Source organism: Canis lupus, chromosome 29 (assembly GCF_003254725.2).
Source record: "Canis lupus dingo isolate Sandy chromosome 29, ASM325472v2, whole genome shotgun sequence".
NCBI lineage: Eukaryota > Metazoa > Chordata > Mammalia > Carnivora > Canidae > Canis > Canis lupus.
In genome coordinates this window covers 5,600,928-5,620,633 of record NC_064271.1, presented here as the reverse complement: position 1 = coordinate 5,620,633, position 19,706 = coordinate 5,600,928, and the positions used below count along the sequence as shown (strand labels likewise).

The 19,706-nt window shown below is 37.5% G+C and overlaps 1 protein-coding gene across 7 annotated transcripts in view; it reads left to right on the top strand.

Annotated features, from left to right (window-relative positions):
- Nucleotides 1–19,706, top strand: part of ATP6V1H (ATPase H+ transporting V1 subunit H) — a 162,906-nt gene that overhangs the window by 104,986 nt on the left and 38,214 nt on the right. For all 7 annotated transcript variants that reach the window (XR_003147585.3, XM_025477734.3, XM_035708351.2 and 4 more), the window contains one exon: nucleotides 5,264–5,365. Coding sequence is in view for 6 of the 7 variants with exons in the window: in XM_025477734.3 (XP_025333519.1) it covers nucleotides 5,264–5,365 (102 nt within the window). In the remaining variant the exon portion in view is untranslated. The remainder of the gene's footprint in view (nucleotides 1–5,263; nucleotides 5,366–19,706) is intronic.

Sequence of the window (19,706 nt, the reverse complement as noted above, 5' to 3'; positions counted from 1 at the left end):
TCTGACTCCAGAGCTGTGATATGTTGCTGTCTTGATCCCATTGGAGTCTCTGACAGAATCTCAGCTTGTGGTTAATATGGTGGTAGAGATTTGGCTTTTGATTGATGAATCTACTGTTGTTATTGATGACAAATACAGAAATGGAAAGTGTACTCAGTTTACAGATAATAATACAAAAATATTTTCATTGTCGCTGAGCATATTCAGTGGGCTGAATGGCCTAGGGATAGCCGTTAAAATCATTTCTGTATTTTCTATATTTGATTAATCCTTTCTACTTTGAACGTTTTTTTGAGTCTAAGACTACAGTTTTCAAAAAAAAAAAGTTTTTTTGAAATTTTTTTTGATTTTATTTATTCAGAGAGAGAGACAGAGAGAGAGAGGGGCAGAGACACAGGCAGAGGGAGAAGCAGGTTCCATGCAGGAAGCCTGATGTGGGACTCCATCCCGGGTCTCCAGGATCACGCCCTAGGCGGCAGGCGGCGCTAAACCGCTGGGCCACCAGGGCTGCCCCAGTTTTCAAATGTTAATGGAGATCTTGTTAAAATGCATATTCTAATTTAGTAGGTCCAGGATTGGGTCTGTGATTCAGCATTTCTAAGGTGATACTGATACTGCTGGTTTGCAGACCATATATTGATTATCAAGGGTCTCAGCTATATGGAGAATGACTCAGATCACTGAATATGGTTTAAAGCTGCATTGGCAAACTTTTTCTGTAAAGGCCCAGGAAGTAAACAATGGAGGCCTTGTGAGCCGTTCAGTCTCTGTCACAACTGCCAAGGCAATCATGGACAGTAGGCAAACTAGTAAGTGTGGCTTTGTTCCAATAAAACTTATGTACAAAAACAGGTAGCTGCTGGGTTTAGACTTCAGCTGTAATTTGCTGGCTTTTGGTTTGAGATATTCAGAACAAATATTCTGTTATATTTTAAGGAATCTTAAGTGAATATTTTCTTATTTCATAAAATAATATCTTAATAAAATTTCAAAATAGTAAAAATATGAACATACTTTAATCTCTAGAAACTATTAAAATATCTCAGTTGAATTAAACTTCATTTTAGAATACTTTGCAAGTTGGCCTTTTAAAAAGAGCAAGTTTGAAATAAAAAAATAAATGTATGGGAGATTGAATATATGTCTTGTTTTTTCTTTGTGGGTTTTCATGTGCTTGAGTTGAATGAACTATCATCATGGGGTAGTTGCTTAGCATGGACTAGAGTCGACACATAGTGATTCAAATCTGTTTCAACAGTTGTATGTTTAAGCAGATATGTAACTTCTCTGGATCTTATTTCCTCATTTATGGGATCCTATTGTGAGGTGTATATTTACACTGAGTTTGGAACATGAATGTATATAATAAATTCTCATCCTTTCTTTTCTATTATTTGGAAATGCAGATATCTCAGTCTGGAAAATAAAAGGCACGTAATTACTGCTTAATGAAATAATTCCTTGATTGACAGTGAGGTTTTTTTATTAGTGTTTCCTGTTTACAGAGTTAGATATTTGACACAGTGAGATGATGATAGAAAAAGGTAGGTAAAAAAAAAAAAAAAAGTAAGGGTAGGTAGAGAAATGTTGAGCCACACTCTTAGGAGACATTACCAAATAAATGAGCTGCAGAAACTAAAGTATGTAAGCTTCATAGACTTGTACGGATTGTGAACAGTGTTTTATTGCTTTTAAGTATTTGTTGAAATGCAAATGATATGAGCAAAGGTCATGGTGATTCAAGTTGTTTTTTAGTACAGATCTTAAGAAATAAGATTTGCATTTTGTAATTGAATAGTTTGTCGGCAAATAGTCAAATGGTTTCAAAACTTCATGTTAGATATTTTAAACTTAAATTTTAAACTTTAATTTAAAATTAGCAATTCTACAGTTTGGCTCTTGTGGACATTGCTGTTATATACATTGGGGTACAGGTACCCCTTCGGATCAATACATTTATATCTTTGGGGTAAATCCTTAGTAGTGCAATTGCTGGATCGTAGGGTAGCTCTATTTTTAACTTCTTGAGGAAACTCTATACTGTTTTCCAGAGTGTCTGTATCAGTATGCATTTCCACCAACTGGGCAAGAGGGTTCCCATTTCTCCATATCCTCACCAACATTTGTTGTTTCCTGTCTTGTTAATTTTAGCCATTTTGACTGGTATGAGGTGGTATCTCATTTTGGTTTTGATTATATTTCCCTGATACCAAGTGATGTCCATTGACAGATGAATGAATAAAGAAGATGTGGTATATATATGCAATAGAATACTACTCAGCCATCAGAAAGGATGACTACTTACCATTTACATCGATATGGATGGAACTGGAGGGTATTTTGCTGAGTGAAATATAAGTCAATCAGAAAAAGAATTATCATATGGTTTCACTCATGTGGAATATGAGAAACAGCATAGAGGATCATAGGAGAAGGGAGGGAAAGCTTAATGGGAAGTCATCAGAGGGAGAAGAACCACGAGAGACTCTTAATTATAGGAAACAAACTGAGAATTGCTGGAGGGGAGGTGGAAGGGGTGGGGTCATTGAGTGATGGGCATTGAGGAGGGCATGTGATATGATGAGCACTGGGTGTTATATGTAACTGATGAATTATTGAACTCTACATCTGAAACTAATGATATACTGTGTGTTGGCTATTGAATTTAGTTCCTTTTTTTTTTTTTCTTATTTATGAGAGACACACAGAGAGAAAGAGAGAGAGAGAGAGAGAGAGAGAGGCAGAGACACAAGCAGGCTCCATGCAGGGAGCTTGACGTGGGACTTGATCCCGGGTCTCCAGGATCAGGCCCTGGGCTGAAGGCGGCGCTAGACCACTGAGCAACCCGGGCTGCCCTGGCTATTGAACTTAAATTAAAAAAAGAAAAAGGAAATTAGCAATTCTAAGGGATAGTAACATCTTGAGCATCTTAGTAAAATTAAGTAACTTTTTAAAAAAAATGTGTGCTGAATTTTTGAATTCTAAGTTATATCAAACAGCCTGGGCCAAGTCATTCAAATACTCTTGAAGGCATACAGGAGTAAAGAGAAAAGGTTTCTTTACTACTCCTCTCTCAAACTCTTCCCCGGTGGTAGCCAAAGTCAGCAGGTGATAGACTTCTCCAGTGTTCTTTCATTCATAGACATACCTGTACCTGCATCTTTATATAAAGTTATTTATACATGTCATCATCAGAATGTGTTTGTGACTTGTCTTTTTCACTTATTATGGCTTAGGGTCTGTTAAAATGACTTAGTTTTATTATTTTAAAAAATTTTAATTCTAATTTTTTTGTTGTTGTTTTGGGCTATTTTATTTCACTGAGCCTCTGGTTTTACATCTCTATAAGATAGGAAGAACCAATAATCCTAGTTGTAGGTGTTCGATAAAATGGTGAATGTGAAACTGCTTTATACATGACATAGTGTTAACAGAGGACAAAGTAGGTGCCACCAGCATGGAAGAAGAAATGGAGGGAAAAAGCCTAACTCTTGGATGTGGCCTCCACCCTGTAGCCTTTTCTTTTAGTCATTGTTTAAAGCTAGTGTACATAGATATCTTTGTGGAAATATGAAAATATTTTTGTAGGTTAGATTCCTAGAAGTAAAATTGCTGGATCAAAGGGTCTGTGTATTTTAAATTCTGTTAGGATCTGTCAAACTTTTTTCCAATTGGCGGCATCACCATTTTATACTTAAATTATATATTCATTTTTTTTTTCAGCAAGTGTTTCTTGAGCATCTGTTGCATGGGTTGTATGATCAGTACTGCTCTAGGTGTTGCAGACACAATGGCAAATAAAATTAAGTTCTTATTGTTGTTAAGTATACATTGTATTTGGGAGAGAGAGACTAAAAAAATGTAGTCAAGAAACTATATAATATTATGATTGGTGGTAATGAGTCCTGTGAAGAAAAATGCACCAAGAAGTGGGGTAGAAAATGATAAGGGACAGAGTATCTTAGGGAGATCAGAGGCTCTTAAGCAAGAGTTGATATGTGAGCTGAGAACTGAAAGGATATTCTCTCAGTATTCTATTAGTTCAATTAGCTAATTCTGTAAGGTTTTCATATATCTGTTTACGTGAGTGGCTATTGCTGGCATATTAGAAAGCAGATTTTATTTTTTATATGTTAGTCTTCTGCCTAGCCATTAAAAAGATTACTCCTTTTGATCAATTTTCCCAGTTATGCTCTGTTTGTGGAATGAATTGAGTGGTGTTCTTTCCATTTTTGTGCCCATTAGCAGTTTAAATAACACAGGAATGATCTATTCCTTGAGTGATCTCTCCTCATACTCAGGGTGAAGGCAGTCTTTTCCAGTGGATTGGATTTTGGCCATGGCCATGGAGTACCCCCTCTCCCTCCACTCCGGGGGACACATGTGCCACTAGGTGAGATAAACCCTCTCCCTGGAGGTCCTTGAGGAGGCAGAAATCTATGGTCAAGGCTCCAGCTCCCTACAGAAGGGAGTCTTCTCTGCATCTGGTTGGCTCCCGTTCTCAGAATCACCATCAGGCTCTTGCAGTGGTTTCACTCTGCCTATGTGATTGCTGTAGAGAAAGGACCGAAAGGACAGCAAGGGAGTCAGGATTGTGAATTTGGGTGGCCATCTTCTCAGAACCATTCACTTGCTGTTTTGTATTGTTTGACTTGTGAAGTTCAGTTTTAGGTTCTTCTGGGACTTGGAGTGAGAGAGAGGCCTAGAGGTGGTGGGTGGGGGGAATGTGTGTGCTCAGGGCTCATGCTCTATCTTGATCACAGCTTAAAGTAACTTCTTAAGTAACTAACTTCTTAAGTAAACTTCTTGATCACAGTTTAAAGTAACTTCTTCTTAACAATAAAATAACTTCTTGTTCTTAACAAAAAACTTACAAGTGATTAATCTTCAAAATATAATTGGCAAGGACTCACTGGTAATTGTATATTAAGATAACATTAACTGGCATCGTAGTTGTCTTTTTTGAGAGAGCAGGAGAAGATGTTCCTGATATTTTGGGAATTGTATGTGGTGTACATTGTGCATCTGAAAGTAACCTGGTATAAATTTATAAAGTAACCTGCTAACTTATATGTAATATATTATGTGTAATAGTAAAATCTGTAGAATATGTGATTACATTTGTAAATGTCTATTTTCAGAAGATATCTGCATCGTACCTATGCTTTGTTGTTGTTTTTTTTTTTTTTTTTTTTTTTTTTGCTTTGTTGTGTTCTATAGAAGAACTAGAAATCAGTCTCTCTTTGAATTAAATTTCTTTCAGAATTTTGACAAAACTTCTGGAGGTGTCGGATGATCCACAAGTCTTAGCTGTTGCTGCTCATGATGTTGGAGAATATGTGCGGCATTATCCACGAGGCAAACGGTAAGGGAAAAGTAATTTAGCAGAGGAACTAATGGAGTAGGTGAAATCAAGATGCCCATAATATGGGGACTCATGATAAACCTAATTAAAAATGGGTGGTATAAAAGTATCAGTACAACTATAATACTACTTGTGTAGTGACCAGGAGAGATCACATTAGAAATTTCACATTCAGGGTTTTATTTTGGTTTGTATGATTTTAATTCAATAGTGATTTTGTGAGCACTGGTTATTTTTCAACTACTACTAGTAGTTACAGAGATGATGAGACATTTGTTATTATTTAAAGATTTACTAATTTATCTGAGAGGGAGAGAGTGCACACTATATGCACGGAGGGGATGGGGCAGAGAGAGAGAGAGAGAGACAATCTCAAGCAGACTCCCTGTTGAGCAGTAAGCCTGCCATGGAGTTCAATCTCATGACTCTGAGATTATGACCTGAGCTGAAATCAAGAGTCAGATGCTTAATCCCCTGAGCTCAGGTGCCTGAAATGAGACATCATTATTCAACTTCTTAGATTCACAATATTGAAGGAAATATAATACCTGTAAAAAGTTACAGAAAAAAAAAAAAGAAAGAAAAGTTACAGTTAGATGTATAGGAATAGAATTGTATATTTCAGAGTATTGAAAAGAGGAATTCCATGTGGGAGGAGACATATAAGACTTTACAGAGGTAGTGATACTGGCCACATAATTTAAAATTATCTAGGTATATTAACAATGAAAAGGTAGGCTTTTTTGGGAAAAATAAGAAATTAAGGTACCAGTATTATATCAAGGGAGAAAATATCAAGGGAGAAAACATTAAATGTTTGTATAAAAGGGCTGGTTTCTATTATTTGGAAAAGCAGAAATGCAATGTGCCTTGGTTGAATTATTCCTATTTCACTTGCTAGTTGATTTCCTAATCTATAAAATTGGGGTGATAGTCATATTCCTTTCTTATAAGACTGATGCACAGATTAAATGAATTAACCCAATATAGTGATTAGAGTAGTGCCAGGAGGTACACAGTAAGTACTCAATAAGTATTAGTTACTTTTATTATTATTTTTATTGAAGATTTTATTTATTTGAGAGAATGAGAGAGAGAGAGCCTGAGTGGGGAGGGGAAGGGAGAACGAGGCTTCCTACTGAGCAGGAAGACGTAGAGCTCAATCCCAGGCATGACCTGAGTCAAAGGCAGACACTTTACTGACTGAGCTACCCAGCCATCCCTAGGTACTTTTATTATTACTAATGTTTGTATTTTATATTAATCAAAGTTATCTATGAGGAAGACATATAATAGTATTTATCTTATTTATCTTATTTATCATAAAACAGTATCAGGTAAGCCCAGAACATCTTAGAATGTGAGCAAAAATTGGCAGAGCCACAGATATAATTGCATACTTTAACATTTCACAATTACTTTATAAGTTCCTCTTTCTCTTTATAGTTTATAAATATTTAAACATTATAAAGCACCATGTCAGTGACTGAATGGAGGTATAGCTTTTCAAGCAGAGAAATTACCTTTTCTTTCCAAGTGTCTGTGGAATATATTATTTTTGATCTTCACTTTGTTTTTTCTAGATCTGATTTATAGTCACTCACACTGCTTTGTATTGGTGGATCTTGGTAAACTCCACTTGGAATATCACATGGGTCACATACTGAGTTGTCAGGATCTGCTATACGGAGAAGTAGGCTTGAAGTGGGCAAGGGGCAGCCTACCTTTGGTCTCAGAGATAAGAAGAGGTTGTCATTCACGTCCCTTTGGAGTGAAAAGGAGTTTCTCTTGTACTTTTTCTGGGTGAGAATAATGAGCATGAACATCTGTGAACTCCATATGATGGTAATTGTGCAAAATGCAGCATAGTAGCCTCTAGTTTTGGAGCGCTGGGCTTGCCCAAAGCTCTTCTGGAGGGTAAATGAGAGAACATTAGGCAAGTGGCATATGGGAAATTACTCAGGATATTGGTACCTACTTCAGGAAAAGTAGAAAATTATTTAGTGTAGCTACTGAATCACTCAGTGTTTGAACTGCAGGATGTTTTCATTCTGACCCAGCAAACTCTTGTTTACTGGTCTAGCATAGAACTTCATTTTGGGTACACTCCAGAAGCAGATGGCATAGATACAGCAGGTGCATAAGTCTCTGTGTTAAAGCTCCCTATTGCAGTTTTTACTTCTCTCAGCTCCAGGATTTCTGTTTGGTTCTATTTATTTGTTTCTTTATTGCCATTTTGTTCATGTGTTGTTTTTCTAATTTTGTTCAGTTGTCTCTCTGTGTTCTCTTTCATCTCATTAAGTTTCTCTAAGATGATTGTTTTTTTGATCCTTTGTTAGGTAAACTTTAGGTATACATTTTTATGGGACTGGTTACTGGAGCTTTAGTTAGTTTCCTTTGGTAGTGTTATATTTATCTGATTCTTTGGGGTCTGTTTAGCTTTGCATCAATGTCTACATTTGAAGGAACAAATACTTCTTTTAGTCTTTACCATTTTCAATAGATAATGACCTCCTCTCTGTTGCCTGGGCTAATGGATGCATTACTTTTGGAATCACATTCATGCTGGGTTGGAGTGGGTTGTACATGGTTGTGAGTCTGCAGTGGTGTCCATGGTTGACAGGTTTATTATTGGGGTATTAGGTAGGCATGTTTTCACTCTGGTCTTCATATGGCTGGGACTGCCTCTAGTACCTTGTTCAGTAGGGTAGTGCTGGGACAAGGGTCCACTTCAGGCTCCCACAGTTGTGTCCTTAGTCAGCTGTTCCCTTCTCAGGTATATGGATGGGTATAGCTCCTGCCAAGTTCCAGTGGGGACTGCTGCCTGGTCACTGCTGAGTCCTACATGGGCAGCATAGGTGCTGGGCCTTGGCTGAGAAGGGCTGGAACCAAGCTCTTGGGCATTTTTAGTATCCTGGCCATGACTGAAGTCTGCATATCTGGCTTTGGAGGCATGAATGGATATTTTTACCACCTGGTCCCTGGGCAGGTCGGACTGCTCCCTGACTTTGGCTGGAGGAACTGGAGCCAAGGATAGGATTGTTTCAGGATCTCCTGAGGCACAGATGAGAGTGTCCCCTACTAGGTCCCTATGTTGGCAGGACTGCTTGTGACTGCAGCTTGGTGGGAATAGAACCGAGTAGAGGACCCTTTCAGGATTTCTAGGGTGCACATGAAGAGTGTCTCTCACTGGTTTTCTGGGTCAGCAGTACTGCTCTTGGACTGGCTGGGAAGGGATGGAGCTGGATATAGGGCCCTTTTTAGGATCTCTGGGAGCATTGTCAGAGGGTTTCCTGCTAGGTCCCTGAAGTTGGCTGGCCTGCTGGCAGGCCTTCTGTGATGGGACTAGAGCCATGTATAGAACGCTTCAGAATCTATAAGGGTGCAGCCAGAAATCTCCTGCTGGGTCTCTGTGCCAGCAAGAATGGGGACTGGCCAGAATGGACTAGAGACCAGTTATAGGGTGCTTTCAGAATCTACAGTTTGACAGAGTTTGTCAGGTTTAACTCCTGGGTAAGGGAAGGACTTCCAGACCTCAGCAGAGAAGGGCTAGAGCCTGTCTAAGGACTATTTCAGAATCCACACAACTGAGACCAAAGTCTCTGTGTCTGTTAGCTGATGGATGGGTAGTATGATTCCTCCAAGGTCCCTTGGCATATTTTGTTAGTGGTAGAACTGAAACCAACAGGATTGTAGCAGAGTTTTCGGTTATAGAGCTGTTTCTGGGTCTGTAGCCAGGACCATAGTCAGTGAATCAGCTTACCTGAGTGTAAGCCTACCTTCTCAAAGTGTCTCAGTTGGAGAATGCACCAGGGTTTCACAGTCCCCTACCTGGATCCCAAAGATCCTATGAAGGCACTTTTCCATGAATGGATGCCCAATTATTGCTGTTGAAGAGGGGCGATATGTGTGAAGGATGTCTTATTCAGCCATCTTGCAGAGGTCACTCCCATAGCCCATCTCTGCAAATTTTATGGTAGTGCTTTTACCCTTCTTGTCAACTGACCCTTCTAGATCAAAGGTCTGTATGCATTTAGTCAATGACTGTAAAATAGGTGAAATTATAGGTTCTGATTTTGTAGCAGTTGAAGTGTAACAACTTTAGCACCTGTAAAGAGAAAAATAGAACCACAGGAGAGGGAGAATATTAATGATCTTTGTTTTTCAGTGAATTATCCCTGTAGCTTTCCTCATGAAGGAAAACAGATCTTTCAGCTGTTGCACACTTTAATTGCTGGATCTGTCATCTACCTCCAGAGAGTGTTGCCACAATTTGGTGGTCATTCCCTTTAAACTCTTGAGACATCTGTTGGAAACAGAAGGGATAATAGCTTTTGCATCTCCCAAGCAAAATACCTCTCAGTAGTTCTTTATGTCTTCCCTACCCTCCATCCTGAAGCCTCCTTTATCCATTCCTTGGGGCAGACATGTATCACCTATCTGGTACCATAGACAAATATGTCAGTCTTTTCTAGAACCAGGACTAGACTCTGGTATCTGACTTGAACCGAGACCCCTAAGGTTCATCCATCTGGGAGACCACACTGAGGACACCATCAACTTGTCTGCCCTCCCCTTATTCCTCCCTCCTAGCTGATGAAGATCTCATTTGGGTGGCCCAATAGTTGTAAACACTTTCTTTCCAGGGGCCATGAGTGTCCTTGGTATTGTACTTCCTGTATGAAGGCCAAGCATGAACTTGCTTCCCTCCTCAAAACCCTAGTAACTTACACCTTAGGAGTGGTCATAAGAAGCCTTCAAGTATTTAAGGAAACACTACCAGTAGATCACATAGTCCTCAGCTGAATATGATCACTTCCCCAAAAAGTGATCAGTGATACTACCTTCACCCTGGAAGACATTCAAGTTAGCCTCAACTCACTGGTCAGCATTTGTTATAGATGAAAGAATTGCCCTGGACTTCCCTCTTGGGCCAACGAAGAATCTGCACATTCTTTATATATCCATCTATACCTGGATTCATGCAGAACTTAGGGGAAAACCTTTGAATTTTAAGTAGATCTGATGCTTTATGGCATTTTTTCAGCTGGTTAGATCTAGGACCTTGGGGGACATGGATAATAAAATCATGATGCTTTACCTTGGTGCTATGAATTTGATTGCAGCCTACATCATACAGGTGAATCACAGTGACCAGTGGAGTGGTATATTCATAGGTGAACTTGCCAGAAAGCAAGCTAATACAGAAATGAGGGTTTTATAGGTGGGGAGATATTTCTCTCAGCTTTCTTTGCTTCTTGCACATTGAATGCCCTTTTCAAATAGATGTCTTCCTAGGAGCAAAGGGCAGGATGCTTACTGTCCATTATGAGAGATTCAGGGTTCCTTTGGATGGATGGATCCTTCATACGTATGTAATGGTTTATTTATAGTACTTTTGAAAAAGGTGGCTAAAAAGTAAATCTAGATAAAGTGCCCTCATTCTAAAATCATATAAGTGGTGAAAAGCTTATTTAAGGACTTACCTGTAAGAACCATCATGAACCAGCTAGTGTTTCAAATGTGTCCTACAGATACACTGTTTACACCATATCTACTGCTAATCAGAAGCCTTTTATGCCTTCACATCATCCAATTCAGCCACATCCATTCTTATCTCCCTTCCCAACTGTCTCCCCAATTAAGGATTATCTTGGACACCATACTTTGCCTTCTACACATCACTGGTATCACCCGCTGCATCAGTCCTAAGTGCTAAAACACTTCCTAAAAGTTTTTTTTTGTTTGTTTGTTTGGTTTTTTTTTTTTTTTTTTGCTTGTTCATAAGCGGTGATACTACTGTTTTTTTTTGTTTGTTTGTTTTTTGGTCTTTCCAGTGGCTTACATCTTACATGGATCCATGGACCAGTGTATTCATTCTTTTTTTTTTGAAGCCCCTCACCAGTCTATTTCAGAATAACTAAATTTCTGTACAGTCTTTTGCTCCTTATTGTTTGAGATGTATTTTCAGATTATTTTCTCCTTATCACATAGTCCCTTAAAGAGTCTCATTCTTTTGTAATCTGCTTGATAAAAGGTAGCATTTTTTTTTCCTGTGATGTCATTCTCACATCTTCCTATACAGGAGTGTTTCTCAAACTTAATAAATAGTTTGCAGACCCAGAATTTGAAATAAACATTAAAAAAACTAATACTTAAAGATTTTATTTATTTATTCATGAGAGACCGAGAGAGAGAGAGAGAGAAAGAGAGAGAGAGAATGAGAGAGAGACAGACAGACAGAGACATAGGCAGAGGGAGAAGCAGGCTCCATGCAGGGAGCCGGAAGTGGGACTTGATTCTGGGACTCCAGGATCACGCCCTGAGCCGAACAAAGGCTGATGCTCAACCGCTGAGCTACCCAGGTGTCCCAATACTTAAATTTAATTATAGTTTATGGCATTTAATAAATTTACTGATAACTCTTTCATGTTATTGTCAAGAATTACTTTGTTCTTGATCTTTTACCAAGATATCAAGAATAAAATGCTTGAGTAATGCATAAGTCAAGTTCTTTACTCACTTTTTCTTATTTTTTATTGCTATTAAGTTAAAAAAAATGTTAACTCACTACAGTAAATTGGCAGGAATGGCTACAACAGGAATATCATCTCCATAGGTGCATAGTACATATGCTAATAGCTAATGGGCACCACAGTCATTAGCACAGAATTACACAGTGGTTAAGTGCACAGACTAAACTTGCCTAAGTTCAAATCTCAGCTCTACCACCTTGTAACTGTGCAACCTTGGCATATAGCTTCTCTGTGCCTCAGTTTCCTCCTCTGTAAATGTGAGGATTAAATGAGTTCACATGTAATGCACTTAGGACAGAGTCAACACATAGTAAGTACCATTTAGGTGTTTTTTGATAAACCAGTTAAATGAGTAATTTTGTCCAGTTGTTAGTATCTGTTATCCTGCACAATAGCAATTGCAGTTGCCACTTGAACAACATTGGTTTGAACTGTGTAGTCCCACTTATATGTGGACTTTTTATAATACAGTACTATAAATGTATTTTGTCTTATGATTTCCTTAATAACATTTCCTTTACTTTAGCTTACTTTATTGTCAGAATGGTATATGGTATAACACACATATAGTATAACACACAAAATTTGTGTTGTTTATATTACTGGGTAAGACTTCTGGTCAACAGTAGGCTATTAGTAATTAAGTTTTGGGGGAGTCAGGAGTTATATGTGGATTTTAACTGTGTGTTGATGTTCCTAACCTCCTCCATCCTTGTGTTGTTCAAGGTTTAACTACTCTTCTCCACTGTATGTTTTTGATATCATGTGATGTTAAAAATTACTTAATAAGGAAATTTGGCTTTCTCTAAGAACATAGTGTTCTTTGTGGTGGACTATTTTTCTTTTTACAAGTTTCTTAGTAATGATTTATACTCATCACACAGCAGGAGTGTCGTCAGGATGTTGTCTCCTTTTGAATTTTGTCCCTTTCTCCATTTCAAACAGTAAAATCAGTTGACAAAGTTTCATATCAGAAATGTTATACACGACCGATGAATAATTGGACACTACATCTGAAACTAATGATGTATACTCTATGTCAGCTAATTGAATTTAAATTAAAAAAAAGGAATATTTTGGAGCTTACCCGTGAATATATTGCTGGTCCATTGATAAATATTTGAGTGGTCATAGCATAATTCTCATCTGTCATTCTCTTTTATCACACTCAGATTTGTTTTGGCATGCAGATTTATATATGATATTAAAAATGGAGTCCTGTTCACTCTTATTTTACATACTTGTTATTTTCATGACTCCTTTTATAGTTTAAAGAAACCCTTTTGATTCAGTAGCTTGTTTTTGTAAATTCAGACTGAGAGCATAACATAACAGTAACTTACCCCAAACTGTGTATTTAATAATTGTCCTCAATAAATGCAAATAACTTGAAAGTAAGCTATCTGAATGAATTTACCCTGTCAACTATACTTGGCAGTTAGTTCTTGTAAAGGACCCACAGCCTTTAAGATTGTGATATGATTTCCAAGAAACAAATACCACTCATTAATCTTATTTTTCAAATGAGTATGATGGAATGTGAATAAAATTGTTCCATTGTTTAGTATTTGGAAAACACAAGACCACCTGTGGCCCTGACAGACGCTGCAGTCACACTTTGATGACTAGTGCCTGAGAGTTGTCCCAAGGAGAGTGTGCCCCCTTTGTATGCATAACTCATTGGCACAGATGGTGTAATGAACATTGTTCCATGCAACAGAACATTGCAACAGCAGCATCAGAGCCACATCAAACCCTTAGAGGCTTGAGCTAGCCTCTAAGTGTGCTGGACTATAACTCTCAAAAAGAGGAACTATATCTGACCAGGCATATTGTTTACCACAGTAGGACATTATAAATGTTGAGTGAGAGAGCAATCAAAAGAATTTCTGCTTATTTTAAAATGAACATTTTTATATGAAGTAAAGATCTCTATTTTCCTTTGTACAAAGTCTAGCATAGCATACAAAAGTAAAAATTAGTACTTGTTTTGATAGTGGCATTAAGTTTTTATCAAACCCAGTTAATTTATTTTTTCTAAATTAGAGTCATCAGGAAATGTAACATCCTTACTATAGAAAACTTGAAAAATATGGAAAGAATAATAAAAAAAACAAGACTAGTTTTGAGCTAAAAGTAATAGCTTATTTTTTTCAGTTTTTTTTCCCCTCTATACATACACTTTTTTCCTTCCAAAATGTTGATCATATAATATCTCCTGTTTTATCTCTTGATTTTTTTGTGGGAATTTCCCATCTACAAATTTTTAAAAATATACATTAATGCTATCTGTAGATAAATGATAAAAGTATTCCAGTGTGCTCAAATCTTACTAGTGGCTATTTGATATGCTTCCAATTTTTCATTATTAAAAAAACAGAGTGAATGTCTTTGCAAACATTTATTTTCTTTTTTTCTGGTCCCTTAAATACATTCCATGAGAGAAAGTATATAAGTAATTCTGAGATTTGAAAAACATTATTAAATAGAGAATTATTCAGGCTCTAAGCAGCACTAGGTGAAAATAGCATCTTTACCACCCTCTCAGCAGCAATGAGTGTTATCAATTTCTCTTAAACTCTCACAGGGGAAACTGGTATCTGGTGCTTTTAATCTGTACTTTGATTATTTACATGACTTACTAGGAATTTAACTGCTACATTTAAGAAAGAAATCTTTATTATTATTATTTATTTATTTATTTTTATTTTTAAAATAAATTTATTTTTTATTGGTGTTCGATTTGCCAACATACAGAACAACACCCAGTGCTCATCCCGTCAAGTGCCCCCCTCAGTGCCCATCACCCATTCACCCCCAGCCCCCGCCCTCCTCCCTTCCACCACCCCTAGTTCATTTCCCAGAGTTAGGAGTCTTTATGTTCAAGACAGAAATCTTTAAAGTTTGTTGTTTACATTTCTGTTCTGTTCATAATATTTTCATCATGTCAGTTTCAGTTACCATATAGTGAAATTCATTTATTCACTAGGCATTAATGTTTTGTTATCTGCTATGTGCTGGGCATCATTCTGAGCATGGCCTTACGGAGCTTACTTCCAGTGAAATCCTTTGTGGTTTCTTTTCTTTTCTTTTCTTTTTTTTTTTTTTTTATATCCTTTGTGGTTTCTTCAACTACTTTTATGCTTTTCCATTTAGAAGTCTGGTAAATATTCTCCTAAATTATTTTTGTTTTTAAAAACGTTAATCACCTTATTTGAGGGGAACAATAGAATAAGACAAAATAGTGATTTCTGTGCTATTAAACTTACAGACTCTCGAGGGTATATATAGTGTTTCATAGAAAAGTATCTACTTGCCTGTAAATGGAATCATACATGCAACTTAACCATTTTTAGCAGTATATTGTAGAATCATAATATGTTACATTATGTTATTGTGTATATAATTTCATTAGCCATGAATAGAATGCTAAACAGTAGAATCCTTATCAGGATATTTTATGTAACCGTAGTATATATTGTAGAACTACATTAAGACAGGAAAAAGACCTTTAGAACAAACAAAAATAGTGCTGTGCTTTTTAGGATATTTAAAGTTTACTCTAAAATTACATTTCCCTTATTTCACCAGCTGCTACATTTCTTAAGAGTTCCTGCCAGTACTGAGCTTGTTAATCATGTTTTATAATATTGCAGCTCTTTACAGCCTAACATGCTCTTGACTCAACTTGTTTTGGAATACAGCCAGCAAGTTTTTCCCTATTAAACAATAGCTTATGAACAAAGTACTCGGGTCTAATTCTAAATTAAATCATCCACATATTCTGTCTTTTTAATGATGCCTTATGTTAATGATATCTTGTTTTAATAAACTAACTGGAAAGATGATTTTCTCACCATTTTTTCAAGCATCAGTGATTTTGGACATCTGTATAATCTGAAAGTAATTGGTGTTTCAGTTAAATTTAAAAGACAGGAAATGTTCATTTTATTGCAGTGAGCTTCAGTGGAGTGGAGATTGTCCATCACTCTGTGAGATCTGTTGGAGTCTCTTGAGTTTGAAAATGAAGGCTTAATGAATAAATACTTATTCATTCAATTATTAAAAGCAAAACTCTTCAAAATTTACTTATAATATGAGAAGGTAGTAAAGGGGACAAGGATTTAAAATGTCAAAAACACCACATTATAGAGGAATAGGCAGCACATTTGTTGTGAGGATTACATGAGGTGAAAAATATGAAGTGTTTAGTATTGTGTTCGGCATGTATAAAAATGCTATTGTTGTTTTGTTGTTATATAAGTGGTATGTGATCTCTTTTTTAAAATCCATCATATTTTACACACACTATGGCAGTTTTCTGAGATTATATTAATTCATACACAGTTAATCCTCATTTTTCATGGATTCTATATTTGTGAATTTGCATGTTAGAATTTACGTATAATGCCCAAATTAATACTCAGGTATTTGAGATCATTTGTGGACACATTCAGGGCAGAGGAAAGTTTGAGTTGCCAGGCATACAACTAAAGTCAAACAAGGTGAGGCTCTGCCTTCTTGTCTTAGCTCTTGTACTATAAACCGGTGCCCTTTTTGAGATTTGTTTAGTGCCATGTTTTTGCATTTTTGTGCCTTTTCTTGGTCACTTCCCTGTGTACAATTGCCCCTGAGCACAGTGCTGAAGCGCTCTCTAGTGTTCCCGAACACAAGAAGGCTGTGATTTACCTTATGAAGGAAATCCACGTGTTAAATAAGCCTCATTCCGGCATGAGTTATAGTGTTTTTGGCTGTGAGTCCATTGTTGATGAATCAACAACAGACATTGAATTGTCTTTAAACAGAAACATGTAAAACAAGTCTGTTATCGACTGGTTGATGAGAATGTCATGACTAGAGGCTTGGAGGAACAGACTCCTATATTTCCCTTAGAAGTCTCAGTATTCACTAAATCAGCATTTATGGTAACTTTATAGAACACAACAACCATAAATAGAATCAGTTGTACTTTCCAAGTGTTGTAGGTATCCAGATGGGGACCAATAATTCCTTTCCTACTTGCTTGAGTTCCAGACTATTGATAAACTTGACAAAGGAGATATAGCAGATTGAGGCCAAAATAGAATCTTCCCTGAGAAAGTCATTAAGAGACAGATAGCCTTCCTATTACTGAACCCATTAGCTCCAGGTGGCACTGAACCGGTGTGGAAGAGAAAAGAGAATGTGGATGTGTGTGTGTGTCCTCGATTCCTGCTTCCAAACTCACCAGGCACAGAAGTCCCCTCTGAGAGGAGTAGGCAAGGGCAGGGGAGACAGGAGCATTATCTGAACTAGCAGATGTAAGAAGTCAGCCCTGCCACCCCCCTCAAAGTAGCTCATACATACTAACACCAGATTGGTTGGTTGAAGAAGACATTGTGGTGAAATAAGAATGTCTTTAGATTTGTTCCTCAGAACTCCTTTAAAATTTATTCAGGATTGATAATCTTTTTGTGCCTTTGGATGAAAACCTAGTGGGTTGTGTTACTTTTCCCCTCATGCTTAGATAACAGCCCTACTGTCATTTTAAGTCAAAAGAAGGGTTTGGTTGAAGACCTTTGGTAGCCCTTCATGCTACTTATCAAAAGTAGGCCTTCCCTCTTTTCTCTCTGATGCTCTCAACAGGTGCAGGCCCACAGTCCTTTCTCTTCCTGGCTGTTTCCCTAGCTTACCTACTGTTGCCTCACTCTTCCTGAGGCTGGTGAATGGAGAAGGGGGAGGCCACAGGGAGAAGCAGGGATTTTCTTACTTGCTATTATTGTTGGCTGCTTTATGCTCTCCCACCGTGGTGAATGTCTAAAGCTGATCATTTCTCTAGGGAGCACTTTTTGGGGTTCATTGAAGGTACCTTTTCTGGGCCATTCATTGCAGCTCCCCTAGGCTAGATTGAGCCATTGTTGTGTTTCATCTGACTCATGGAGCCACTCAAACATCTTTGCACCTGTGGCTTCTGAGAATGTCAGCTGATCCTGACGCAGCTCCTCCTACTTTGCTGCTTACTGGTTACCGTGACCTCTCAGGGTTGAATCATTGTCAGGCACCAGACTAGAAAATGTGTGCTTGTCTCTTGTGTGAGGTTTCCTTGGCATGGGGTTGGAAGCCATTACCACCTGTTTCTTTTCTGCAGGGCAGAGGCCTACCATGTGATCCATCATGTTCCACAGATTACATACAAATCATCCTTCCCCTCCCTGGGTCCTTTAATATTTGAAATAGAATTCCCCAAGGGGATTAAAAATTGTTAGAGTTCTTTATAAAATCTGTATTTAATACTCTCTCATGGATTCACTTTAGTGTCTGATATCTGTTGATTTGGCATCTCAATTGATACTGAGACAGGAGTTCTGTATTATCATCCTATATGTACATATATACCTATGAATTTCAGCAGTTCCAAAAAATTAATGTATTACAAAAATGTTAGGTAAACTGATGTCTAGTTAAATCATCAGCTTAAGCAGATCAGTATTTTCTAGTGTGGCAATGGATAATTCTAAGCACATATGAGAATAAGGTACCTTAGACCATGGGACTTTATTTTTCCTGAATGTTATTCCTGATTTGTATGTTTTTCTCTTAAATTTCTATTCTTTATCATTAATCCTGACTGCCATCCTAGACTACTTATAACTTTTGAAAGAGTTAATATTGGAAAGTGCAGAGATGAACAACTGGCCAATAGTAAGTGTTGTATAAGTGTTGTATAGATATTTGCTATTATAATTATTTAGAATTCTAGTAATAGTATGCTATAGCAATTGAGGGAGGGTTATTGTCAGGCAATTTTGCTATAATAAAGGCCTATCTTTTTTGATGGCTTACTCGTCCTTTAATGATGTCATTTTGACAAAAATTAACTAGATAATATTGTTATTAGTGTAGTACATATTAATAAAATTTGGTAATATATTTAATAGATATTTGATGAGAACTTTCTGTCTTGAGCCCTGGGAACATAGGGTAAGCAATGCCATGCATAGTTTGGCCTTCATGGATCTTCTTATTTAATGAAGGAGACATTTGATATTTTAGAAAGTTATTCAGGTGTAAAATTGCAACTCAGATGAGTACTTCTGATATATCCTCTCCATTTCTCTTCTTTGCACTCCTACCTTGTAAGAAGTGATCACTTTTCTCTCTATAGCATTCTAGCTCTTCTTTCTTTACATCTCAGGTTGAATTCATAAGTGTTCAGGATAGTTTGAAAGAGCGAACTAGGTAAGTTTGGGGGTCCCCTAATCTTCCACCATCTTGCATCTTCCTCACACAACTCAGATGAGTACAATGAAGGAAAGATAACACAGTGCCATGAAAAGGGCATATTTGGGGATCAATATGGGTAGAGAGAAGACTTCTCTGAGGAAGTGACAATTGAGGCAAGATCTGAAAGATGAACAGAAGTTACCTTCCCTATAAAGTGAGATGTTATATAAAGTAGGACAGCTTCTGGGAGAGAAAACCGCATGTACCAAGAGTCTGTGGCTGAAGGACCTGAGAGAAGGCTAGGGGAGTCCGAGTGCAGAGAGCACAGGTATGTGGCTGTGCTCTGTGGGGGCACTTGGATGAGAACTCTAAGTCAGACTGTGAAAGACCCAGTTAGCCACTATTTTAAGCAGGGAAAATGATAATTCAGATTTTTCTAAAGATCACTTTACAGTGAGGAGAATAAGTTGAAGGGGGGCAGCCCCTGTGTCCTCATAACCACCATCACCATCATCGATGTCATTATCATTATAGTAGCAGAAAGGGGCTTACCATATTGCAGGGACCTGGGCTTCACAGCAATGCCATAAGGGAGGTGTCCT